A 24,082-nucleotide genomic window follows, 5' to 3' on the forward strand; every position below is an offset into this window, starting at 1 on the left:
GACGAGGTCAGTTGTCTAGGAGAGGCGTGACAGAGTGGCTTGTAGGCGCTGTGGAGGCGACCTGTGTCAGCTTAAGATGCTAGGCAAAGTACCGAAACTTAGTTAGCGCTGCGGGAACGTCGTGGCCGAAAGTCAATCGTAATCGGAAGGATGTCGTTAGACATGTGAGTCGTCCATAGTAATCGTCGAGGGCTCTTTACAAAGAAGCGTAGCAATAGCAGTCCAGTGTAATGCTCAAGTGCTGAAGCGACCTGTCCAGAGCTCAAGGTTACATGACGGTGGCCGAACAAAGCTACGCGTGTGCCAAGGCGGGCATAAGCCACAATTTCCGCACGCAGGGTCTTGGGCAAGCGTATGTAACGATATTTATATTTCCTTTGCGTGCATGCAGTTGACAAGGTCATGTCAATTGGGAAGCACATGCACACGTCTCACCCGGACGACAAGACGTGAAGCGTGAAGCGTGAAAGTTATTGTTGCACCCTCCACTCCTGTAGCTAAACTGTGAGCTGCATATATGTCGCTCATAATTTCCGGTACGCCGAGGCGATGTCAACCCTCTTCATCCCTAACAGCAAGGGAATGATGATATGCCAGAATCCCACAAATGCGCTTTGATATCGACCATGACGAAGCAAGTACAAAAAACGACACCGGGTATCAACCCTCCTGCCCCTCAAACAAGACCGTCGTACAGAGATAAGGCCGATACGATAGTCTCGTCGCGCTTGGAGCCCTCCTTGAACTCGGCCATGTCTAAGCTGCCGTTCTCGTCCTTGTCCATCATCCGGAAGATCTTCTTGACGCGCTTCTCGGGCGTGTCTTCGTCCTCTGGGAGCTTAACCATGGAGCCGACCTATACGTGTCAGACAATATTTCTCGCTCGTGTGCCACGTCGCATACCATTTTGTAGATGGCTTCTACGATTGCCAACATTTCCTCGTAGCTGATTTTGCCGTCGCCGTCGATATCGTACAGCTGGAAGGCCCAATCGAGCTTGTCTTCCATCTTGCCTCGGCTCGTGACGCTTAGTGCGCAGATGAACTCTTTAAAGTCGATTGTGCCTGATTTGTCTGCATCGAATACGTTGAAGACGTAATCTGCAAATGATGACGGGTCGCCGAATGGGAAGAATTGCTTGTAGATCTTCTGGAACTCTTCCTTGGTGAGCATGCCTGAGGGACAATCCTTCAGGAAGCCTAGATGTACTCAGTCACAAGCTGGCTAACTTTGCCCAATCTATGCGCACCTTTGTACCATTGCTGTAGCTCTTTCTTGTCGAAGTGTGTCGCTTTCTGGAGGTCGGCCAGCTCCTGCTGGGACAGTTTACTCTGGCTATAGTATCGCACCGTCAGCTGGTGATTCTGTACTTCCAAACAAGCTATGCCGCAGCGCAACCCCAGCTCCTTTTCGAAACCACGTGTAGCATTCGCCAGGGCAACCTTGCGTATGTCGGTGTAGTGCGCGTATCCAGACTCATCATGGCTGGGTACTTGGGTGTGATGGCGGCGCGCAAAGTTGAGAGGCGGATGGTCATGTTCGAGTAGCGGTATCCCGCCCGTGTGCAGAGGCAGGTGAGGTGAGGGGGATTTGCGCGCATGCTTCTCATCGTCGCTACGGGGATCGAGTCGTGGTTGCATGTCTGTACGTGTTGCGGTCGAAAGCGGGTGCGGATGGGCGGTATATGCGCTTTCTGTATGCAATGCATTGCGAGGTCCGGCCGCCCAGCCAGCGTATGATATTCACGTATACTTTGACTTGTCGTGAGGGAAGAGCACCACTCGTGCTCCAAACTTCAGACGGAAGGCGGCATGGCCCCGCATAATAAAAGAGGAAGGAGAAGGAACTTACGATTTACCCATGGCTTCGAGATGTGCGAAATATGGTGAGTGAGTAAGTAGGACGGGGGCGCGCAGGAATATACAACGAGGAAGAGCGCAAGGCAGTGGGATGTGGGTGGGCGGAGCAGCAGTCAAAGTACGGTAGCTGACCGTGGTGGCGGACCAATTGAAGACGTGGGGTCGACTTTTGCTGCGAACGGGGGCGCGGCAGTCTAGGAACAGGCAAACCGCTGCTTCTGTGCGAACGAAACCAGACCAGGACCTGGGCTTTGCGAGAGAGTAGGGTAGGGGGTGTGCATGTGAAGGATATACAGTACAAGCTTGCAACTAGGGACGAGACGGCGTTTCAGGCTTGATGCTGCTGCCCGTCGTGACAGCTCCATCCGTTCTAGACGACACACATGGCCGTGTTCGTCATGGCCCGCTTTCTCATGCGCCTTTGGCGGGCAACCCCGCGACTCTAGTCAGTAGAGCGCCAATGCGCGCATGTGCATCATCTTCATCACGTGCATGCGCGTCTTCAATCAATGCTTGATCTTCTCATATGTCACTGCCTTCACACTCCACCACGCCATCCCCCACCCGAGATGGATGACGTGCTCAACACACAGTTTGCACGCGTTGAAAAGGCCCTGACCACGCTAGTCGATTCCATCGCTGCTTACAACCCAGCCCCACAGGCCGCCATCGATCTCTTCACCGCCGACGACGAACTGAGTGAAGGGCTGGACCAGCGTATGCCATCATGTGTGTCGACTACCAACGCCAGCTGACACGTTGCAGTTGCCAAACACCAAGCAAACCATGTTCGCATTCAGCTCCTACGCGCCGAAGCCGATGCACTTGAAGAGCAGCTCAAAAATTCAGTCAAGAAACTCGCAGAACTGCGACATGACCTCTTCAACACCCCAGTGACCACGTTCCCCCAAGACTCGCGCGCCGTTCCCTTTGATGAGCTGCTGCAATACGCGACCAACATCTCCCGATACACTGTACCGCCAACTTACCGCGAGCCTGTTCCTGTACCGGACAAGGACAAGGAAGAGGAAGACGTAGCTTCAAGCAGTCTTCCCACCAACGGTTTGAACACGCCTGCCATCGTACCAGAGACCACAGATCCGGCAAACGATGGCCTTCAGGCCCAAAAAGAGGGCGGAGATGCCGATGCCCCCGCGCCTGAAGTCACCCCCGAAGAAGAGGAGTGGCTAAAGAAGCTCAAGGCTAGCAACTTGCCATGGTACCCTTGGCCGAACAACGACAGGATTCGCGCCGGCAACCTATACAGTCTGCAGTACTGGCGCGAGAAGGGCAAGGATCTGGATACCTTCAACATACCAGCGTATATGGAGGAGGAAAGGTTGAAGGCATTGGGTCAGAATGTCGAGTCGAAAGCTTCACCTGCCAAGGAACCCGAGGAACATCGTGACCGGGGCGCTCCAAGACCAGCAATCAAGCTTGGTGTGTTTACCGGTCTTGATGATATGGAGGACTAAATGACACAATGAATGATTGGTCCCATTCTGCCATCAGTAGGCCTTCCTGCGCGTAGACTGTGAATTCGACTCGCGGAGACATTGACCCGCATATGTAGCAGATACAATTATCCTCAAATTCTTGAAAAGAAATAATCTCCGTGAAATACTCCAGAGACTCACCTGTCCAAGTCCACCTTCTGGTCGTAATTGACCAAGCAAGGTTGCTGCTGGACCCTGAAAGCTTAGGCCATACAGGGTTAGCGCCTAAATTTTCTTGAATACCGTGCTTCACTTTGCTCAAACCTCTACGCGACTGCCAACTCCAACATACGTGCCAGTACTTCAGTAAAGAAAATGGCGAACAAGACGCGTAAACGGGAGCGCGATGTCGACCAAGCCGAAAAGGTAGACGAGGCACCCGCAAAACGGCATAGACCATCCATTCAAGACAAGGTCAAGCTCTCAAAGCTGTACGCAGACCTGGCTGCAGAAGATGACGACGTTCGTCTTGAAGCCGCCAAGCAAATCATTGTAAAATTTTCGCCTGAGAGCGAGCCGGCCGCCAAAGATGTGGAAGAAGCCTTGGTACGGTTGATAAAAGGTCTCTGCAGTCAACGCAAAGCCGCTAGAGTTGGATTCTCGCTCACGCTCACCGAGTTGTTACGGCAAATTTTCGGGGATACGTCACACAAGATCCAACATCTGGAACTCGATGTCGCATCTGTTATCAAAATGGTAGAGGAGAAGACCAAGGCCAAGGGCAATGTACCTGGAAAGGTAAGACACATGGCGCGCAATACACGCACTTGCATTGCTAACGACCATAGGAAAAACGAGACCACACAATTGGGAAGCTTTTCGGATTCAAGGCCATTATGCAATCATCCATAGTCGTTGAGCCCGAGCTTTCATTGGATTGCTGGAACAAGCTACTGGATCAAGTATATCGCATGGCGCGCGACATCCCTTGGCTACGCGAAGAATGCGGCATGGTACTTGTCGAAGCAGTGAGAAGCCTCAAAGGCCAGCCAAAGTACCAGAAATGTGCAGAGGAAGTACTTGAGCGTTTGAACGCGTTCAAGCTCGTTTCTACGCCTGAAGGTGTAGCTGTATGGCTTACCGTCCAAGCGAGTTACCCAGACTCACTCCCAGAAGGCGTTTGGCACCGCAAAGATCCTCTGGCGAAAAAAGAACGTTCCCGATTAGCCAAGATTTTGAAGGAGGATTTCAACAAGGGCGAGTCAGATGATAGCAAGGACGAAGCCACAAAGACTGGGACTACGAACCCAAACCCCCCGTTTACTTGGGACCTAGTATTTTCAGAGATTCTACGTAGGGATGAACAGAACAAGGACGATTCCAAGAAAACAGAATTCCCTCAGTTCTGGATCGACACTGTCGACGGTGAGTTCATCATTGCAGAGTATTGGCACGAGTTCGAACGGCTGACATGAATAGGCAATCTCTTCTCTTCTTCCGCATCTCACGAACGCAAAGCCTGGGGCTTCAAACTGTTGAGTAGGATGATCGCACGTGTCCCAGAGCAGACGGTGACGGCCCTCTTCAGCCCTAACCTGATGCGCACCCTGATTAATCAGAGCAAGAAAGAAGACCGATTCCTTCACTCAGCCGCCTTGGCTGCATTGAGTTCGGTCCAGCTTAGAGCAGAACAAGATGACGGAACGGCCGTTAGCATTTTTGTTGCTTTGACTTCAAAGCATGGCAGCATTGAATTTGATCGGATCACCAAGACGAGAACGCTCGATCAGATTCTCGCATCAGCAGACGACAAAAGCCTGACGAAGATTGTGCGTCATCTCAGCTCATTGATCTTGCGCCCAGAAACCGAGGAGCAGTCCGCTGCAGATAGCCGTCGCCAGGCTATCGCAGATCTTCTCCTGAATACCGTAAAGCAATATAAGCGATACGAAAAGTTCAACGAAAAAGTCTTTTTGAAAGAGGTCACTCACCGACGACAAGGCCGCGCGCCAGAAGACAGAAAATCCAACTGGCTTCGCGAGACATTGGAAACACTGGTTGAGTGTGCCTACTTTGTCCCCGCTCAAAACGCGGATACCAAGAAGATGCCCCTTCCTGCTATCAGTGATCGCAGCCGGACCATGTTTCAAGAGCGCCTCTCTTCTTGTTTGACCAAGTTGCTTGACGCCAAGCTTGGAGCGCGCTCTGATGTCGCACTCATGGTTATAGAGATGATTAGATCCAAGAGTAGCAAGTCTACAAAGTTGGAACTTGCCTTCAAGGCGGATGCATCAGTGCGGAGTACCATGGAAAAGGGATTGCAGAGCCTTGACGCGATATCCGCGAGCGTATGTGTATGTTCTCCTCGTGCTCCAGTCCATCTAACACAACATCCAGGGTTCGATCGCTGGCAACGAGCTGGCTGCGGAAGGGTTCCTGCTCCTGTACTCACTAACACTTCTGCAAGCCTACAATGGCGAAGGCGACGCTGTCATGATGCTCGATGATCTGGACGCGTCCTACAAAGCCTTTGAGGCTTCACGCAAGGTGTCGTCAAAGAAGAAGAAGACATCCACCTCGGATGGTCAGAACGCTTTCGTCGAGATAGTGCTTTCTTTCTCGGGTAATACACGTACTCTGTTCCGTCGCATAGGAGAAGAAGCGTTCTCCATCTTTGCGTCCGAGATTACTGCCGAAGGGCTGCGTTCATTGACTGAGATCTTGGACACTGAAGAGAATCTGGAAGGACAAAAGGAGCTTTTCAACCAAGATGACGGGGATGCCGAGGAGGGCGATTCAGGCGATGATAATGAAGACGAGTCTGACGTGGAGATGATTGATAGGGAAGCGGACGATGATGATGCTTCAGCCGATTCCGATTCCAGTGAAGACGACAGCGACGGAAGCGACGACGAAGAAGACGAAGAGGATGCAGAGCTGACTCAGTTCAACAACATGTTGGCTATGACTCTCCAGACATCAAAACCAGATGTCAATTGTGACGCGGCAGAGGACACGTCTGACGAGTCCGACATGGATGATGAGCAGATGATGGCCCTCGACCCGCACCTCAGCAAGATCTTCAAAGAGCGAAGCAAGACCACAAGCAAGAAGAAGGAACGTGAGGATGCCAAGCAGAACGTTGTACAGTTCAAATCAAGGGTTCTTGATCTACTGGCCGTATATCTGGAAAAGCAGTACTCGAATCCGCTTACTCTCCATGTCCTTCTTCCAGTACTCCGCCGAACTCGTGCAAATGCCAACAAGCAGACGGCAGACAAAGCAAGCAAGATACTCAAGACTTTCTTGGATACGCGCACGAAGCGAAAGGCGCCACTGCCCAAGCCGGAGAGGATTGAGGAAGTATGGGACTTGCTGAAAGGCATACACGAGGAGGCTAAACTAGGAAACGGGGCAAAGGTTCATGCAGACGCATGTGCTTCGGCCAGTCTGCATGTTGTCAAGGTGCTCATTGGTCTGGACAAGGGTAACTATGCTGGGGTGGTAGACGTGTACGCCGAGACGCAGAAGGAGTGGTTTGCAGACAAGAAAAGCCGGTTGCAGCCAGTGCTGTTCACACAGTTCCAGAACTGGTCCCTGAATGCACGGCAGCAGGGGAAGTGAGGGTTGGTCATGTACCGGTGGTATGAAGGAAGGGGCCCACTTTTAGTGCCCCGCGGTGGGGAGTAACCAGTAGCCCTGGTAGCCTAGCGTAGCGCCGATGTCATACCAAACATTTCAAACGCTTTAGCAAACCGTCGCGTGTAGCCATTACATTCTCCTCTTGCATCTCGCTCTGCTCCCTCCAAAGATGGCTTGTACGCATGTCAACGCGCCAGGTATGTGTGTATCTCCGTATCTGCCGCAAAACGGGACATGGAACATGGGACATGCGGGCAAGGCCGCCTGCTTGGAACCTGGCCTGGAGCTATGGCATCGATATGTAGTACTAACAAGTCACAGAGCTTCATCCCCCAGGTCCGACACAGTCGGTTTACCGCGAGGACTGCACCCAGTGCTTCGACTCAATTGACGACCCCACGGGCCTCGATGTGTGCCTTTACTGCTTCAATGGAGGATGCACAAGCGACCGCGGTCACGCCCTGCTCCATGTTTCGTCTACAAACCACCCACTTGTACTCAACATCAAGCGCACGCGAAAGAGGGTCAAGCGTGATGAGCCGCCGCAGAAGATGACCAAGCTTGCCGTAGCAGCTGAAACAGAGTCCGACCGCTACGACACCACCACACAAGTCAAGTGCTACGAATGCAACGTCGACGACGTCGACAAGAGCTCAGGGAAACTTCCTGGAATTGTCAATGCTGTTCTCAAGGCAAACACGTTCGCGACGCAGCAGGAGGTCAAGGCATGGGAGCAGGAGCTTACGGCTTGTGAACATACCCTCTGTCTGGAACAAGAAGCAGCACGGCAGATCGAGTCCCAGAAGTTGGGTCACTGCTCAGAGTGCGAGCTCAACGAGAACCTGTGGCTTTGCTTGACCTGTGGCAATCTGGGCTGTGGACGTCAGCAGTTTGGTGGCGTCGGTGGCAACTCACATGGCGTAGGACACACCAAGTCGACTGGCCATCCTGTCGCAGTCAAACTCGGCTCCCTCACTGCCGATGGCACGGCCGATATATACTGCTATGCTTGCGACGAGGAGCGTGTCGACCCAGAGCTACCGGATCACCTCGCACACTGGGGCATCAACATCAAGGATAGAGTCAAGACGGAGAAGAGTCTCACAGAGATGCAGGTGGAACAAAACTTGCGATGGGACTTTGCCATGGTGACAGAGGATGGCAAGGAGCTCCAGCCCTTGTTTGGACCAGAGTTCACAGGGCTGAAAAACCTGGGCAACAGTTGTTATCTCAACAGCACTCTACAGGCCCTATTCTCAATGCCCGAGTTCAAACAGCGCTACTATCTGCCGGACCAAGGCCCACCAGATGCAGTGCTTCCAGCTGAGGACCTGGAAACCCAGCTACGCAAGATTGCCGACGGTATCATCTCAGGTCGATATTCCAAGCCGGACACGGATGTCATCACAAACGAGTACAGCCCAGAGATCCCACACCAGCGCGGACTTGCGCCTGCCATGTTGAAGCACCTCATCGGACGAGGCCACCCTGAATTTTCTACAATGCGACAACAAGATGCATTCGAACTACTCCTACACGTGCTCAAGCTCATCTCACGCTCCCAGCACGTCGCACCTCATAAAGATCCCGTCGAGGCTTTTTGCTTTGCTATGGAGCAGCGGTTACAATGTGTCGGCTGCAAGCGCGTTCGATATAGAACGGACGAACAGGAGAATATTTCCATTCCTGTTCCCATTCGAAGAATACCAAAAGAGTCTCAGATGGACGTCACTGATGGCAATGGCAAGAAGGAAGAGAAGGAAGAGTTTGAGCCTGTCTCGCTCAAGGAATGCTTGGATATTTTCACAGCTGAGGAGTTGGTTGAACTCACCTGCAGCGCTTGTGGCAGCAAAGATGGCTTCACAAAGAGGAGCATGTTCAAGACATTCCCGTCAGTCTTGGCTATCAATGCCAGACGATTCGAACTGGTCAATTGGGTACCCACAAAGCAGGATGTACCTGTTATAGTTGATGACGAGCCATTCTCGTTCGACGCCTACAAGTCAAAAGGCTTGAGCGAAGGCGAGGAGCTACTTCCGGATGAGATGGACACGGGGGCAGTTGGAGGTTCTTCGAACAAATGGACTCCCAATGAGGCGGCGCTGTCAATGCTCGAGGCCATGGGATTCCCAAGAGTCAGGTGTGAAAAGGCTCTACATGCGACTGGCAATGAAGATGCCGAAGCAGCATCAATGTGGTTGTTCTCACATATGGAGGACGCGGATATCGATGAACCTGTCGATTTCAACGCTAGCTCCGGGTCTGCTACGGCCGCTACCTCGGTTATCGACCCCGAGAAGATTGACAATCTGGGTGCCATGGGATTCAATGCTCCTCAGGCACGACAGGCTCTGAAGGAGACTGGTGGCGATATGGAGCGCGCTGTTGACTGGCTATTCAGCCACCCGGATGCACCTGGCGACTTCGATGAAGGCGGAGACGCGGAGGCTGCTACGGAACAGACTGAAAAAGTGTTGGCTGGTAGTGATCAATTGCCGGCCAAGTTTCAACTACAGTCAATTGTGTGCCACAAGGGCAGTTCTATCCATGCTGGGTAAGTCTAGATGGCTGTTCTCCCAATACATGTAACGGTTTGCTAACTAATGGTAGACACTACGTTGCGTTTGTGCGCAAACAGCTGCCAGATGAGACAGGTGCGTCATGGGTTCTCTTCAATGACGAGAAGGTTGCCAAGGCTGCGGACGTGGAGGAAATGAAGAAGTTTGCCTATGTATATTTTTTCAGACGTTTGTAAGGCAGATGGTCTAGGTCGCATGTGACGAGCTAGCATGGTGGGCGCGGAGTTGTCTCGGGTCAGCATTAGCATCATGGTACGGCGAAAAGAGAGTGGTATGGAATAGAGTGGCGCGAGCTGCTACGAATAGTAAACATGGCCAAGGCGGCGATTCGATAAAAGTAGAAGTAGAAGATTCCATGTGATGGATGGACGGGTGAAGTCATGTTCTCCGGTCCAGATGCAGCGGTTCCATGTGATAAGTGTGGGGTTGCGCACGGACTTACGTCGCCAAAGTACGCTTTTGCATTACTTCAAATGCCCGTCGCCATCCATCGCCTCCGCCTACCACGACACCTACACCAACATTAACCCACTTTTACAGCCACTGTCACCCATCAAATTTGATAGCGCGGATTCTCAAAAAACACTACACACAACCATCACCACCATGTTCAGGAGAGTCGCAGCAGCAGTGCCCGCCCAGGCCGGAAGACTTGTCGCAACGGCCGCCAGGCCCAGCATTGCATCACCTATTCGCACAGCCGCACCTGCCATGGCAGCCGTTGGAAGGAGGCACTACCATGAGAAAGATAAGTAACCTTCATCTTGGTCGAAAACATGGACATGGTGGCGATATCGAGTAGCCCATGGGACAAGACTTGCTTGTTTGAGGACGCGCAGCTAACATGCATAGCACTGCTCGACCACTACAACAAGCCACGAAATGTTGGCTCCATGTCCAAGTCGGACACGGATGTTGGCACAGGACTTGTTGGCGCACCCGCATGTGGCGACGTCATGAAGCTTCAGATCCGCGTTGACCCCAACAACAACACCATCAGCGACGTCAAGTTCAAGACTTTCGGTTGCGGCAGTGCCATTGCCAGTTCAAGTTATCTGACCGAGCTGGTCCGTGGTATGACGTTGGAGGACGCGGCGAGGATCAAGAACACGGAGATTGCAAAGGAGCTTTGCCTACCACCTGTGAAGCGTAAGTCTTCTGACGAGAGACGATTGGCAGACTTACTGACTGTACATAGTACACTGCTCCATGCTTGCTGAAGACGCCATCAAATCCGCCATTTCCAACTACTACACCAAGAACCCCAACGCACGGCAAACAGACCTCGGCGGCAAGTCTGCGCCGCTGCCAAAGGTAGAAATTGAGACTGTATCTTCTGCTACGGCCTAGCGGAGATTGATGGCAACACCAAATTGATACCAGGGCAGTGAAAGGAAGGACTTGGGCGTTGCAGCGTTATGGCAGCCGGCTACCTGTATTAGTAGGCTAAGGAGGAATACCTAAATGTCGCAATGAAAAAAAAAGTCGAAACGAGAGGCTGCGTTCAGTGTGCCGGGATTGACTAAGAAGCTGCAGAAGCCGATTCACTAGATGAGCTGATTGTCACGCCATGCAGGTGCCCCGAAACTGATGAAATGACTCTATTCCATCCAAGCCGAGCACTGGTATCGGCACTGTTTTCAATTATCTTGCACTTGACTCTTTAATTTGTTGCGGTAAATCTGGTGAAGGGCGGAATGGTTACCCTTAGCTATGACGCAGTGGACCTTTTGTCGTTCGGAACCTCGGTACTATTTGAACTTCCCAAACCCGACGCTTCACTTCCTATCTCGCACTACCAACCAGCTATGGCGACGGTACCAGAAGATAGCTCAGCACCGGCGATACGGTTCAAGCGCCGTAAGATTGCGCACCCAAAGCGCGCAGTCACCGAAGACGATGCGCCCACTGTCTCGATTTTGCAATCACCCGATGCCGCGACTCGGAACGAAGCGCAGTCACCACCAGCCCAGGCCAAGGACGGGGACGAGGAAGAGGAGGAGTCTGTTCTCAATTTGAAAGAGATATTGCGCAACCGGAGGCGCCCACGCGACCGCTTGAGAGAGGCGAAGCGCACAACAGAGGAGCCCAGTAGCGAGCTAGTCGGTCAGGACCATGTGCCGCGACCAGACCAGTACACCAGCCGCTTTGTCGCGCAAACAGGCCAGGTAGTAGATCAGCATGACAAGCAGATGTAAGAAGTCGCGCGAGCAAGAACACCACGTCAGTCAATGTCCAAGCAGCAGAAGCTAATCTGCTAGGTCGGAATATGTAGAAGCCCGCATGGCTGAAAAGAATTATCGCCAGTACGGCTGGCCCATACCAAAACACCTTCAGGCTACCGTAGCAGCCATTGCGCCGGACCTAAAACCCAGCTTTGCCGACACAGCCCTGAAAAAGGGCCTAGTGACTGCAGACGCCCCAGTAGACACGGAACACAGTAATCGGTTAGCAGCCGGACAGGGCAAACTCCAGGAAGTCGACCTGGGCCCACAGGCAGCAGCTCGCTCGGAAGAAGCGTGGAAACGACTTCATAGCGGGGAATCTGCCGAGACGCCAACATCAACAAAGCCATGGAAAAACAAGTACGGGTATGCGTGGCGTAAACCCAGGCGTAATGGCAAGACGGATGAAGATGTACGCCGTGATAAAATGGTCGAAGCCGTATTGTCAGAAGCAAAACGTATGTTATATCCCACCTCCCTTTGTCTAGTTGCCCTGCAACCTCTCAATGCGCCTACCTAACACCCCCCGAACCAGTATCCTACTTTGACACGACTACTCCTTCCACCCTCCCCACCACCAACCCATCCTCAAACAGCATGCACAACCCCACAAACGAAGACGCCCTAGTCGAACGATTCCGAACCGAGTATTTTGAATCCATGGAAGCAAAACACCAAATGCGTAAACCACCTGCTGCTCCCGTTAAAGGCGCGCCGCCGGTCATGGCAGGACCCAAGTTGGGCGGTAGTAAGAGTGCGAGAGCGAAGATGCATAAGGCGCAGCAGGATGAGGCTGCTGCGAAGAAGGGGAAGATTAGGTGAGAGATTGTTGTGGATTTTTGTCTAATACTGTTGTTGGGTCGATTTTGCTCTTCTTTCTTTGCTCTACACTAGCCGTTCGGCTGTGTCTCTCAACGTTCCATCTTCCGCATGTTTCTGCTACATTTGAGATTGGGAATGTTCCTGTTTGTTAACCAGAAGCTTTTCTACATTTACAGTGGTGAGAGGGTAAATGATGGTCGCTTACTTCAACGCTGGGAGTGGAGGAGTATGCATGTTGAGAAGACGACTTGGTATTCTCATTAAAGGTTGAGGACAGCGGATGGAGGATTAGGGGTATAGGGCTTGGGTTGGTAGTCAGACTGGGTTGATTGGGAAATGGAACGAAACAAGGTGGAGGTGTCTGGGTAGATGCGGTATTTGGATTGCTGTTCATAGTATATATATATATGGCCATAATCCTACATCAACGACAAGGTCAACAAGTGAGGACTAGGCAAAAGGTTCACAACGCCAAATATCTCCACTACGCATCCTATAACCATTACCCATCCCAATTCCCAAGAAAAATAAACCGTCACCACAAAGAACGCCCTCTAATACCTATCCCACTCGCTACTCCCTATCAGAGTTTCCGCGGCCCACTTCCCTTCTTCTTACTCGCATCCGCAGTCTTCTTCACTGCTCCAGCACCATTCACAGTCGCCTTACCAACCTCTACACCCCCACTTTTTGTAACTCTAATCGGCACCCCACCCGCCGTCATAACCATGCCACCTCCCTTGTCCTTTTTCTCTTCCACATCCTTGCTATCAATTTTAATCTTCACCCCATTGGCCATGGTAAGCACACCGTTGGTTTTTGCTGCTGCTTGGACTTGCGAGGCGGGCACTTTGATTGTTACGCCCGATGCTGTTGTTACTTCCTTCATTGGGCCGTTGATCGTTGGAGGTTTGGGTTTGGGAGGTGGGACGCGGACTGCTGGGGCTTTCTTAGTGCCTGGACTTGGGCTTACTTTCATTTTAGGCATATTGCCTGTGCTCTGTGGTCTTCTCGCTGCGGCTGCGGTAGTGGGCGTTTGCATCGTTTGTGTTAGGGGGGGGTGGCGGTAGCGCTGTGCTTGCTCTTCGCATTCCGTTTGGCATGACTGCTCCGCTCGAAATAGCTGTTTCCTTGACAAGCTTTGCTAGGTTCTCTTGCGTCAGTCGTTGAGCTTCTGGAATTTGTTTTTGGCCTTCAGCAGCTTGTGCGGCGCCCATTTTAGCGGCGCCTTCGATCATTCTCTCGAGCTGGTCGGGACTGGGGAGGCCTTTTACTTCGCCTCCGCCTTGTCCAAGTAGCGTTTTGAGATGCTGTTCGAAGAATTCTTTGCCGCCGGGTATGGGTAGGTCTTCAGGAGAGGCGCCGTAGGCTACCGTCAAGGCCATCATGACGGAGGTTATGGGAGCAAAGATTTTGACAAATTCATTCCAGTTTCCGCTCTTCACCTCCGTCTCAATCTGCACGGCTGGTCGGGCAACGGTTCGGATGGTGCGGCTGCCGTTCGGTCCTCCTCTGCTGCTCTCGCTTTTGGTGTCCATGTCGAGATGATTTTTCCAAAAGTCTTCGGCGGGGAACCGCGTGTGCCTACTGAAATACTCAAGCATGTAGTCCTTCTCCCTCCATCGGTTCCTTAGCCAGACTTCGAACGCATGAGTGTTTTCGTAAGGAATGTCCGAAATGCGGAAACGCCGCCAGTGCATGTTGACGGATTTGGGAGGTCGGCCTTCAAAGAAGGAGGAGCGGAGGGTGAAGATGTCCTGGCCAAATTGGCCGGGTGGAATACCTTCGTAGGCAATAGTACAGTCATAAAGCCAATCTGTGGTCTCCTTGAGCTCGTTCAGACAGAAGCGCAGACCGGTGCTACGAGGAAGCAACTGGTGCTTCATATCCTGAAGTCCATTCTTATCTGCCCATTGCTTACTCCTTTCACGCGTAGTCGGCGAGAGATTGGTCCCTTCTGGAAAGATGATGAGCCACATGGGGTCACCTTTCTTGTTCAACTTGCTCAAATGCTTCTTGAATGTCCTCTGGTCCTCCTCCCATTTTCTTGACAAGAAGATGAAGTTATAGAACTGTGCACCCCACCCGATGATGGGTATATTTTTCAATGACTCCTTTAGGATGATATAGATGAAGCCATGCATGTTGTTTGTGTAGGCAATCCACCAGAGGTACAGCCAATCAGTATAGAGTTGGTGGTTTGCCATGAGAACCATGCGGTCCGAGAAGTTGCATCGCAGAGATCCATCCTTTCGTTTGATGAGCTGACCAACCATGCTGGAGTCGCCCGAGACACGAACGACGGTTGGGGCCCACCATTGGGTCAGACAGGTGATTAGGATGGCGAAACATTCTTTGGTATACGCCATGTAAGCATCGTAGAATTGAGGGTCGATGAGCTTCAATGGAGCACCCAGGAACTGAGATGCGCTTATGCTGCGGTTCATTAGTTGATTCTTGCTCGAGCATTCCAATGTTACAACATGTGTACTTACGCTAGGACTCCAGACAGGAAGGTCGAGGCTAGTGTGAAGGCTCGTTCTGCCTGCGTCAACTCACCAAACCGCGGTGGCCCAGCCGGATGCGCGTCGGCATTGTCTTTTGGGTCTTTTGTGACCCGCAAACCAGCACCAAGGTCTACCTTCTTCTTCCTCTGGACAGCCGCCGGTACTGGCGACTTGGTCGCTGATTGGTTGACAGCAAGCGGCTTCTTAGCCCCCGTTTTGGCAGCCACTGGCTTAGCAACGACGGGCTTCTTCGTTGCTGGTGGCATCTTTCACAAAGTATACAAACGGACAAACATCAAAGTTCAAACATTAGACATGACTACGGGCAGCACCAGTAACGGGTTACCCGCGACGTCAGTGCAAGCTAACGGTTCGAGATCAAGATGGATGCTCCACTTGTGCCTTGTCGACCCCGGTCGGTGAGCCGTGGCATGACGTCGCCGTGTGGCGTCGTGCAACAAAGTCAACCAAGCAAGATATTGAAGCACGCGTTACCCCTTCGTTAGGTCATTAACCGTTGAGTAACACCATCTATAAGCATTTCTACAGTTGATAGCCCGACTTTTGAACTCCTTGCCTACGTTGTTTCTCCAACTTTATTCATCCACACATTCAAATACTACGTAGGTCACGATTCGTCAGCTACCCTGTCCTTGCGCAGTCGTTTCATGGGCTCGATACGTGTCGATTGAATCATTGCACATACCGCGGAACTCAGAACTGATAAAAGTTTACCAGACTTGATCTCAAACCTTATACACATTCCCTCCCCATAATGCCCGCGGCTTCAGTAGCATCTGCGCCAGTCAAGCGCACGGCCAACAAGACCACAGCCTCGAGGAACGCGGCGAAGAAGCCCACTGCGGCGAAGAACCCCCAGACAAATGGAGCGACCAACGGCGCATCGCAGCCCCAGATGTCACCCTACACCATCATGGCCTCGAGAATCGCAAACCGCGTCGCTGAGATGGCTGAGAACATGACTTTTGTCGAGCGTGAGAAGTGAGCCATCTGACGCTGAACCCCTACCATCAGGCGTTCACTGACATCCTTCAGGCCTCAACCACAGCAACAACATGCCCCTTCCCAGACTCAATCAACCCCTAGCAAGAAACCTCCACGGAAGCTCGAAATGCGCATTCCCAACAACGGTGCATCACCCACAAACATCACATTCAGCGCACCCTTCCTCGACAATACGCTTGCCAAGCTGCTCACGCTGCAGAACCGTATGTTGACTGTCAGCAACGACATTGCAGCTTGCGAGGATGTAGACGAAAAGACAAAGCAGGAGCAGTTTGCACAGAGCGCAGAGTTGAGTCGAATCATCGCATTGATCTGCGCTGAGAAAGCTAGGCAAGGTGCTTAACTTTGGGAATTATTGTTGGGTGTAATGAGCCGTTACGAGCGTTCCTTTGCTTTTTCTTTCTTCTTCGATTGCATACGGCGTATGGAAAATATTCCCTTTATGGTAGCGCATTCTGTAAGAATAGTGGAATCGATTGTTGTCAATTTTTCGGCCCAGCCACTTTGCCGTTTGGTTCTTGCCTGTCACAGCTCAACAAACCCAAAGGCCAGTGACATACTGGCACATGAAGGTATTGCGCAAGCCAAAACCTGCACTAGAGATCGGCAGCCAGCATTTATGGTCGGCCCCAACGTGGCGTGTCACCATTTACGTCATTCCAACGCGGGGTGGCGCATCCCCTGCATAGTCGAAACAGGTTGTAGCTGCAGTGGCGCCAAAAGGCCATCATCATCGACCAGGTATGGTCCAATCGAGTCTGGAATCTCGACGTTGAATCTCGTACTATAGATCTTCCCTGAACCAACTCCTCGAAAACCCCAACCTGCATCTCGATTATAGTTCCACATAATATACGTACAATATGGCAAGCTTTATTCAAAACATCATTTGGAACTCTGTTGAAGGCTTTGTGGAGGCAGGGAAAAAGACGGCAGGAGAATATGGTGGCAACGCATTGATCAAAGCGGGAGATATGATTGAGAATGGTGGAAGGAGTGTAGGAACTGGTAAGCGCTCGTCTCGATTCACAATGCCATCGTGATCAAGGGATTGACTGAATGTCTGTCCAGGCATCGAGCGCAAAGCAACAAGCTATGGCACAGCCATCACAGGCCAAACCTACAAGCCCTCGGCCACAGCCTTACCCTCGACGGCGCGTAAACCAGTCATCAAGCGCTCCAACTCGACGCCTGCGAATAGTAAACCAACAACGAGCGGCGCCAAGGGTGGTAGTGGGATACCAATAGGCGCAAAGAAGTACCCTGGAGGTAGCCAAGTAAACGGAGCAGTCGGAGGAGCAAAGAACACGGTTGGCGGTGCATCGAAAGTCATGGGAGGCGTTGTGGGAGGAGGTCAAAAGGCTCTCGGAGGCGTAACAGGCAACGCATCCAAAGTGACCGGTGGGGTCGTAGGCCGCGCAAACAGTACAATTGGCGGCGTAAGCAGCAACGCGTCGAAAGCGGCCGGCGGTCTCGTAGGAGGCAGTCAGAAAGCCCTTGGCGGAGCAACCAGATCAATTCCGCCATTCAAGGGTCCCAATTCTGTACCGGCAGGACCATCCAAAACCTCTTTACTAAAGCCCTTGCCTGGAACCAACGGAACCCCGAAGCCGGCATACCCTTCAGAAAAGAAGACGCCTGTTAAGCCCGGTCAGCCCAAGCCGTTCAAGCCGCCTGTTGAATCGAAGAAGCTGGATCCAAAGAAACCCTACCCGGGCACGAATACACTGCCGGGGACGAGTAAGACACCAGTGCAGCAGCACAGGTTAAAGCCGCTGCCAAGGTTGGGACCGCAGGTTGGGCAGGGCCAGACTATGCAGCATATCTCGGTCTAATGAGTAAAGAATGGAAGAAGGGACACATTGGTTAGAAATTTGCTGACGAGTTACGGGATGGCGTTATGGGATGGGGTATCCGGATATAAGATTTTATTTGGCCGATTGGGAGACTCGCGATGCATAGTAGAGAATGTATGACAGAAGGAACTTGACATGACGCGAGTTGGCGCCGTCAGTGTTGCTGACAATTCGCGCTCGTTTTGACTTTCAGACCTAGACAACGTTACAACGAAAGAAACAGACAAACCTATCAAGAACGATATTGTCCTCTTCTTCTTCTTTTATATACTTTTGCTAGCAGTCCGAGCTTTGTCATACTTCTTCGGTCATATTCCGGTCTCGCACGGCGGCCGGATGTTACCCTTCGAAAATCATGTCGCCGCCCGGGGGAGCCCCCCAATGACGATCTCCCCACCTACCCACACCCCACATCGTCAAGGCCGCACGCCCTCATCATGTCATACAGTTACAGTACTAGTATCATCCTAGCCAGATGATCATTTCCCAAGTATAGTTGGATAAATGGCCCATTGAAATCTCCAACTAGTGTCTTGTCATTACTCTGTGTATACCAAGGCGCATGCATTCTGGTGAGGAGGTGAGGGCGAACTTCAAGTGGTGGTTTACCCCAACTGGGTAGCTCGAACCGCACATCTCACATCAATGAGCGCATAAGCGCCGATCGGACCCGGCATTTCTTTAGTCAAGCCTTTAGGGCCAAAGCAAACGGGAGGCTTGGATAAAATGCTTATACTTTGCCTTGTTCCCCCATCTCCCTAGTCTTGCGTCTCCCCAACGTTTTTCTCGCGTTTTTGACTGTCCAAGATGCGTTTGCTTTTTTCCGCGCCCAGACGGGATACCACAGCAGCAGCGGCGGTGGTACATGAGGGAAAAGAGGAGGCAAATACGGACGTTGTGGCACGGGAAAAAGGCGATGTAGAAGCTGACTCGCCGGTTGGTAGTAGTCATGGTGCAGTGAGGATGGCGGATATCGACCCCGTAGTTGAGAAGAGGGTGGTACGCAAGTTCGACAAGCATATGGTGCCGCTGCTGGCGACGCTGTATTTGTTGGCGTTTCTGGATAGATCGAATATCGGGTATGTCGAGCTTGCTTTCCTATCTGGTTCGGGGACGTCACGTGTTGAGTGGAAGCCTTTGCTTCAACTGAGTCTCGAATTCGGTGCTTATCACAACCAAAGTATTGGTTTCGTGATAAATAGATGGATGAATTGCTAACGATAAAACGATAGAAATGCCCGTATTGCTGGTTTGGACACGGACCTCAAGCTCAGCAGCTCGCAGTACCAGTGGCTTCTTACTATATTTTACATCTCGTACATTGTCTTTGGGTTCCTGACTATCATGTGGAAGGTGGTTCCTCCTCACATCTGGGCGTCCAGTAAGTCTCGTTGTAAGCGTTTGATTATTACATAGCTGACATGGTCCAGCTTGCGTCCTCGCTTGGGGCATCGTCTCGACTGCACAGGCTGCAACGCATAACTGGGAGGGCATGATGGCGCTCCGCTTTCTGATGGGAGTTGCGGAAATTGCATACGGACCTGGAGTACCCTACCTACTCTCCTTCTTCTATCTGAGGCACGAGCTAGGCTTACGATGCGGATTGTTTTTGTCGGCTGCACCGCTGGCGAACACGTTTGCTGGAGCGTTGGCATACGGTATTACGAGTGGCGATCCCGGAATGGCGCAATGGAGAGTCTTGTTCTTGGTGGAAGGCTTGCCAACAATCGTCATGGCTGCGATGGCGTGGTTCTTTCTGCCGGACAGTCCCGAGAAGGCAAAGTTTTTGACGGAAGAGGAGAAGGCTGTTGCGAGGGCTCGTGGCGTGGCACAAGCCGGTGCTGCAACGAGAATTGGAAGTATCAATTTCAAGGAGATGTTTGAAGGGCTTTTGGATCTTAAAGGATGGATCTTGGGAGTAAGTTAATGTTTCGACGCAAAGTGCTCGACTAACAGTTGCACAGATCATGTACTTCTCCGGCAATGTAGCATTCTCCTCGCTACCCGTTTTCCTGCCAACTATTCTGGCTGAGATGGGATTTTCGAAAGTCAACGCTCAGGGGTTGACGGCACCGCCCTTCTTCCTTTCGTTCCTCATGGTCATCGCGACGTGCTATATCGCTGACCGAACGCAACAGCGAGGCATCGTAATTGCTATACTTACCGCGATTGGTGGTGCTGGATATGTGATTTTGGCTACAACCAAGACAGTGGGAGCAAGATATTTCGGCGTGTTCCTTGCAGCAGCCGGTATCTTCCCAGCTATTGGCAATGTCCTGCCTTGGGTCACCAACAATCAAGGATCCGACACAAGACGAGGTACTGGCATTATCATTCTGAATCTCGTCGGGCAATGCGGTCCACTGCTGGGTACTCGCTTGTATCCGAAATCAGAGAAGCCTCTTTATGTAAAAGGACAGTCAGTGTGTGCAGGATTCATGTTCCTGTTTTGCATCCTATCTCTTCTGCTTAGGACTGTGCTTGTGTGGGAAAACAAGAAGCTTGACAAGAAACATGGGACGGTAGTGGAACAGAAGTTGGCGAGACAGGAAGCGATAGAGCGAGGGGAACATGTGCAGGACATTACATTGGAGAACTATGGCCCGATGTTCCGGTATGTTTTGTAGCTACCAATGACAAGAGAAGTTGTTATTGGTCTGTTGTATAGTATAGTAAGGTGGACATTATCTGAAGCGGTGAGGACCTCAGGTGAGGCGGGGTAGTAGTAGTGCAGTTGTTACATGCAGGTTTCCCACATGTCATGAGCGTACATGGACGTCTCCTTCCGAGTGGCTGCATCTAGACATGCCATTAGTCTTGTCAATCCAATGGGGACTAGTGAGGCAGGAATTTGTCCTGGTAGCGTTGATAAGCGTATTCCCGCGTCGAATCAGGGCGTCATTGCAAAAGGCATGGTGCGCATGCGGGACGGCTTTTGTCCCGACTTGTCCGAAACAGGAAACAGAGCACGCGAGCGCACGTGCGACACGGCCGACTGCAAGGAGAGTTTCGAAAATACAATCTACAATGATTCACGGGCAAATGGCAAGAATGTTAATCAAATCAAAGTATCGAGTCTGAAATGTTGATTTTTGAGTACCATTACTGTAGCCAGGCCCACTAATGGCCTACATGTCCCGCGTTCCAAGCTTCACACATGCGAACTGCAGAGTTATCAAGGCTAGACTGAGGCTAAACCCACCGACTAGCGCACAGGCCTCGAACAACGTCACTGGTAGATTCAAGATGCGCATCGCAGCAACTCTCGACTTGACACACACACACACACCCACGCCCACTGCACTTGTTACGCGCCGTTTTGTCCTCAGACCTGCGTGTCTCGATTCCAGTGGCTCACCGCTGCAGCGAACCCTTGTCTTGTAGCATTCGTCGCCCCATTCTTATCTTGATACGCGTGTATCTGTAATGGCGTCGAATCCGTCTGGCTCTGTTGGGGCTGCATCTGGGCCTGGCAATGGTGCGACCTCTGGCGGCCCTTCGTACGCGGCAGCTGCAGCTTCGGGGCAGGACGCTGGGCCGTCTTCTGCGCCGCCAAAGAAGAAGAAGACGCACAGAGGCGGCAAGAAGAGGCGCAACCGTCGCCAGTCATTCGCAGCAGGAACAGAACTGGCACAGGGCGATTCTATGGATGAACGTCCATCTCTGGCCAATGTCGCCAGCCATGGCCAGTCGCGAGGAAGCAACGGCTTCTACCGCACGCACAGCAACCTCAGCAACACGAGCCTCGAGAGCGAGGCCTTGCTGGACCACCGCGAGCAACCCACGATCCGGACGCGTCGGCCCAGCGTGCCCGCAGGGTCCATGTACCAGCCACGAGTAAGCCAGTCCAATGCCAACCCTCCTCCGCGCTTCCAACCCAGATCGCCAAATGCTACCTTTGGTCGGTCGCGGCTTTCGCACACGCCCGAGCAGGCTGAACAGAGTGATGGCGATGATTACATGGACGACAGAACACCCCTCATGACGTCGTCAGTACGCGACATCAGGGTAGGGACAAGCTATGGGTCCAGTAGCAGGGCACGAAGAGCGAGCAAGACGTCTCTACCGAGTCCCAAGCGCATGACCATGCCTGAACATAGGCCCGACATGTTTACCCAACACCATCACTCTGCGACTAACCTCAACGACTATGATGTCAACAACCCCCCATCGGTTCCGACCAGTCCGACCTTTGAGGCCAGCGCCGGCCTGGACGATGTCATGCTTCCAACCGACCTAGATCATTTGTCTGATACCGAGAGGCCCCATAGCTCGTCTCACGATGCATTGATCGATATTGACGGGGACGTTCACGCTGGCTCGCCACCAACCCCTGGCGGATTCAGACGGCGCATGACTACCACCGCACTTGAAGATGTCTGTTTCCCACACGAGGCCATGTCTGAAATGGGTCACGAGGATTACATGAACACCCCAACGACTGGCGAGCCCACGAGCCGTCGGAGACGCCGTCGCTGGCCTGATCTCGATGTATTGCAGGCTTGGGCGCATGAGGAGAAGGAACAGCGGACCATCGAGGGTATGCGCATGCGCAAGGTCAGCGAACCATTGATGGTAGAAGGCCGACTGCGTCCGAAACGGCGTGTCTGGCACCGCGAGGCGAGCGACGCTCCCTACCGGTTCACCTACTTTAACGAAACTTTTGACAACACGATTCATAGCCAGAGTATCAGCGAGCTCCTCCAACCTGGGCAGAACTTCAGGAACCTGTTCGTCCCTGATCCCCCAGTTTTGGACGATGACAGCGATTCCGAGTCCGATGCCGAGGACGATATGCTACACTCTGGTGCCAACGGACACACTTCACGGGCAACAACACGATCAACTTCAAAGGGCGAGAGCAAAAACTCTTCGGGTGAACAGACTCGGTCCACAACACCACGCCCTGTTCCATCCAAGCCTAGTGAAGAGAAGCCGAAGCGTTATGGCCCTCGACCCGCCTGGTGGCTGGATGTCATGTCGCCAACGGAGACGGAAATGAAGGTCATTTCTAAGACGTTTGGCATCCACCCGCTGACATCGGAGGATATCTTGATGCAAGAGCAGCGTGAAAAGGTAGAGCTTTTCAAGCACTACTACTTCATCAACTACCGGACTTTCGAGCAAGACGAAAATAGCGAAGACTATCTAGAGCCCGTCAACCTCTACGTGGTCGTGTTCAGAGAAGGCGTCATAAGCTTTCACTTTTCCATGACACCCCACCCTGCCAATGTCCGTCGTCGTATTCGTCAACTTTCGGATTATCTTGTGCTATCACCTGATTGGATCTCATATGCCATCATCGACGATATCACGGATGCATACGCGCCCATGATCCAGAAGATTGAAGAAGAAGTTGACGACATCGACGAGGCGATATTACGTCTTCACTCTAGCGAAGAGGAGCAAGAGGCAGAGAAGGAAAAATCCTACAGCTACAACAACCCGCATTACAAGGAGCCACCTGAGATCAAGTCGCAGCAGGAAAGTGGACGAGACATGTTGCGCCGGGTTGGCGAGTGCAGGAAGAAGGTTATGAGTCTCTACCGCTTGTTGGGCAACAAGGCCGACGTCATCAAGGGTTTCGCGAAGAGGTGTAACGAGCAATGGGATATCGCTCCTCGCAACGAGATTGGCATGTATCTTGGGGATATCCAGGATCATATTGTTACCATGACGGGTAACTTGAGTCACTACGAGAAGTAAGTTTTGAGCTGCAAGTGTTGAGGTACAGACTAATTGGGAATTCAGTCTCCTTTCGCGTGCTCACAGCAACTACCTCGCCCAGATTAACATTCGGATGAATGAACGTCAAGAGAAGACGTCTGACATCCTGGGTAAGCTTACCGTGCTTGGCACCATCGTCCTACCGATGAATGTTGTGACTGGTATCTGGGGTATGAACTGGTGAGTCAAATGTTGGCACTTTGTATGATGTTGTGCTGACCAAGCTAGTCTCGTTCCCGGTCAGGATATCGAGAACCTCAACTGGTTCTGGTGCATTACTGGAGGCCTCATTACCTTTGGTCTGGCATGCTACTTTATTGCCAAGCGCGTCTATGGCATCGTCTAATTGTGCAGCTAGACGATCAAGCGTGGAGTTGCCAGGTGTTGGAAATAAACAACAATG

At 52.1% G+C, this 24,082-nt stretch overlaps 13 protein-coding genes across 13 annotated transcripts; 10 read left to right on the forward strand and 3 right to left on the reverse strand.

Moving 5' to 3' along the window:
• Positions 1 to 676: 676 nt before the first annotated feature.
• Positions 677 to 1,862, reverse strand: PtrM4_030690 (FRQ1, Ca2+-binding protein (EF-Hand superfamily); the record flags this gene model as incomplete). Its single annotated transcript, XM_001941977.2, has 4 exons — positions 677 to 856; positions 904 to 1,199; positions 1,250 to 1,335; positions 1,852 to 1,862. 4 exons carry the CDS (start codon positions 1,860 to 1,862, stop codon positions 677 to 679), a joined length of 573 nt encoding a protein of 190 aa, XP_001942012.1.
• A 566-nt stretch (positions 1,863 to 2,428) lies between these two features.
• On the forward strand, positions 2,429 to 3,334 carry PtrM4_030700 (Med4 domain containing protein; the record flags this gene model as incomplete). Its single annotated transcript, XM_001941978.1, has 2 exons — positions 2,429 to 2,576; positions 2,625 to 3,334. The coding sequence occupies 2 exons, from the start codon at positions 2,429 to 2,431 to the stop codon at positions 3,332 to 3,334; spliced, it is 858 nt and encodes a 285-aa protein (XP_001942013.1).
• A 336-nt stretch (positions 3,335 to 3,670) lies between these two features.
• On the forward strand, positions 3,671 to 5,802 carry PtrM4_030710 (uncharacterized protein; the record flags this gene model as incomplete). Its single annotated transcript, XM_066103919.1, has 3 exons — positions 3,671 to 4,093; positions 4,144 to 4,720; positions 4,775 to 5,802. The coding sequence occupies 3 exons, from the start codon at positions 3,671 to 3,673 to the stop codon at positions 5,800 to 5,802; spliced, it is 2,028 nt and encodes a 675-aa protein (XP_065966121.1).
• Positions 5,803 to 6,250: 448 nt separating this feature from the next.
• Positions 6,251 to 6,919, forward strand: PtrM4_030720 (uncharacterized protein; the record flags this gene model as incomplete). The annotated part of the gene is made up of 1 exon (XM_066103920.1): positions 6,251 to 6,919. One exon carries the CDS (start codon positions 6,251 to 6,253, stop codon positions 6,917 to 6,919), a length of 669 nt encoding a protein of 222 aa, XP_065966122.1.
• Positions 6,920 to 7,106: 187 nt separating this feature from the next.
• On the forward strand, positions 7,107 to 9,692 carry PtrM4_030730 (ubiquitin carboxyl-terminal hydrolase 14; the record flags this gene model as incomplete). The annotated part of the gene is made up of 3 exons (XM_001941980.1): positions 7,107 to 7,134; positions 7,259 to 9,491; positions 9,548 to 9,692. 3 exons carry the CDS (start codon positions 7,107 to 7,109, stop codon positions 9,690 to 9,692), a joined length of 2,406 nt encoding a protein of 801 aa, XP_001942015.1.
• Positions 9,693 to 10,292: 600 nt separating this feature from the next.
• On the forward strand, positions 10,293 to 10,866 carry PtrM4_030740 (uncharacterized protein; the record flags this gene model as incomplete). The annotated part of the gene is made up of 2 exons (XM_001941981.2): positions 10,293 to 10,665; positions 10,715 to 10,866. The coding sequence occupies 2 exons, from the start codon at positions 10,293 to 10,295 to the stop codon at positions 10,864 to 10,866; spliced, it is 525 nt and encodes a 174-aa protein (XP_001942016.2).
• A 933-nt stretch (positions 10,867 to 11,799) lies between these two features.
• On the forward strand, positions 11,800 to 12,563 carry PtrM4_030750 (uncharacterized protein; the record flags this gene model as incomplete). The annotated part of the gene is made up of 2 exons (XM_001941982.2): positions 11,800 to 12,199; positions 12,277 to 12,563. The coding sequence occupies 2 exons, from the start codon at positions 11,800 to 11,802 to the stop codon at positions 12,561 to 12,563; spliced, it is 687 nt and encodes a 228-aa protein (XP_001942017.2).
• Positions 12,564 to 13,146: 583 nt separating this feature from the next.
• PtrM4_030760 (uncharacterized protein) lies at positions 13,147 to 13,452 on the reverse strand (the record flags this gene model as incomplete). The annotated part of the gene is made up of 1 exon (XM_066103921.1): positions 13,147 to 13,452. One exon carries the CDS (start codon positions 13,450 to 13,452, stop codon positions 13,147 to 13,149), a length of 306 nt encoding a protein of 101 aa, XP_065966123.1.
• Positions 13,453 to 13,543: 91 nt separating this feature from the next.
• On the reverse strand, positions 13,544 to 15,336 carry PtrM4_030770 (PlsC, 1-acyl-sn-glycerol-3-phosphate acyltransferase; the record flags this gene model as incomplete). The annotated part of the gene is made up of 2 exons (XM_001941983.2): positions 13,544 to 14,999; positions 15,059 to 15,336. 2 exons carry the CDS (start codon positions 15,334 to 15,336, stop codon positions 13,544 to 13,546), a joined length of 1,734 nt encoding a protein of 577 aa, XP_001942018.2.
• Positions 15,337 to 15,845: 509 nt separating this feature from the next.
• Positions 15,846 to 16,439, forward strand: PtrM4_030780 (uncharacterized protein; the record flags this gene model as incomplete). Its single annotated transcript, XM_001941984.2, has 2 exons — positions 15,846 to 16,072; positions 16,127 to 16,439. The coding sequence occupies 2 exons, from the start codon at positions 15,846 to 15,848 to the stop codon at positions 16,437 to 16,439; spliced, it is 540 nt and encodes a 179-aa protein (XP_001942019.1).
• Positions 16,440 to 16,959: 520 nt separating this feature from the next.
• PtrM4_030790 (TT-ORF1 multi-domain protein) lies at positions 16,960 to 17,931 on the forward strand (the record flags this gene model as incomplete). The annotated part of the gene is made up of 2 exons (XM_001941985.2): positions 16,960 to 17,104; positions 17,168 to 17,931. The coding sequence occupies 2 exons, from the start codon at positions 16,960 to 16,962 to the stop codon at positions 17,929 to 17,931; spliced, it is 909 nt and encodes a 302-aa protein (XP_001942020.1).
• A 984-nt stretch (positions 17,932 to 18,915) lies between these two features.
• On the forward strand, positions 18,916 to 20,579 carry PtrM4_030800 (NarK, Nitrate-nitrite transporter; the record flags this gene model as incomplete). Its single annotated transcript, XM_001941986.2, has 4 exons — positions 18,916 to 19,031; positions 19,185 to 19,333; positions 19,383 to 19,870; positions 19,917 to 20,579. 4 exons carry the CDS (start codon positions 18,916 to 18,918, stop codon positions 20,577 to 20,579), a joined length of 1,416 nt encoding a protein of 471 aa, XP_001942021.2.
• A 799-nt stretch (positions 20,580 to 21,378) lies between these two features.
• PtrM4_030810 (CorA, Mg2+ and Co2+ transporter) lies at positions 21,379 to 24,025 on the forward strand (the record flags this gene model as incomplete). Its single annotated transcript, XM_066103922.1, has 3 exons — positions 21,379 to 23,654; positions 23,704 to 23,859; positions 23,908 to 24,025. The coding sequence occupies 3 exons, from the start codon at positions 21,379 to 21,381 to the stop codon at positions 24,023 to 24,025; spliced, it is 2,550 nt and encodes an 849-aa protein (XP_065966124.1).
• Positions 24,026 to 24,082: the final 57 nt, after the last annotated feature.

The sequence above is a fragment of the Pyrenophora tritici-repentis genome, chromosome 1 (genome assembly GCF_003171515.1).
Source record: "Pyrenophora tritici-repentis strain M4 chromosome 1, whole genome shotgun sequence".
In the NCBI taxonomy this organism is placed as follows: domain Eukaryota; kingdom Fungi; phylum Ascomycota; class Dothideomycetes; order Pleosporales; family Pleosporaceae; genus Pyrenophora; species Pyrenophora tritici-repentis.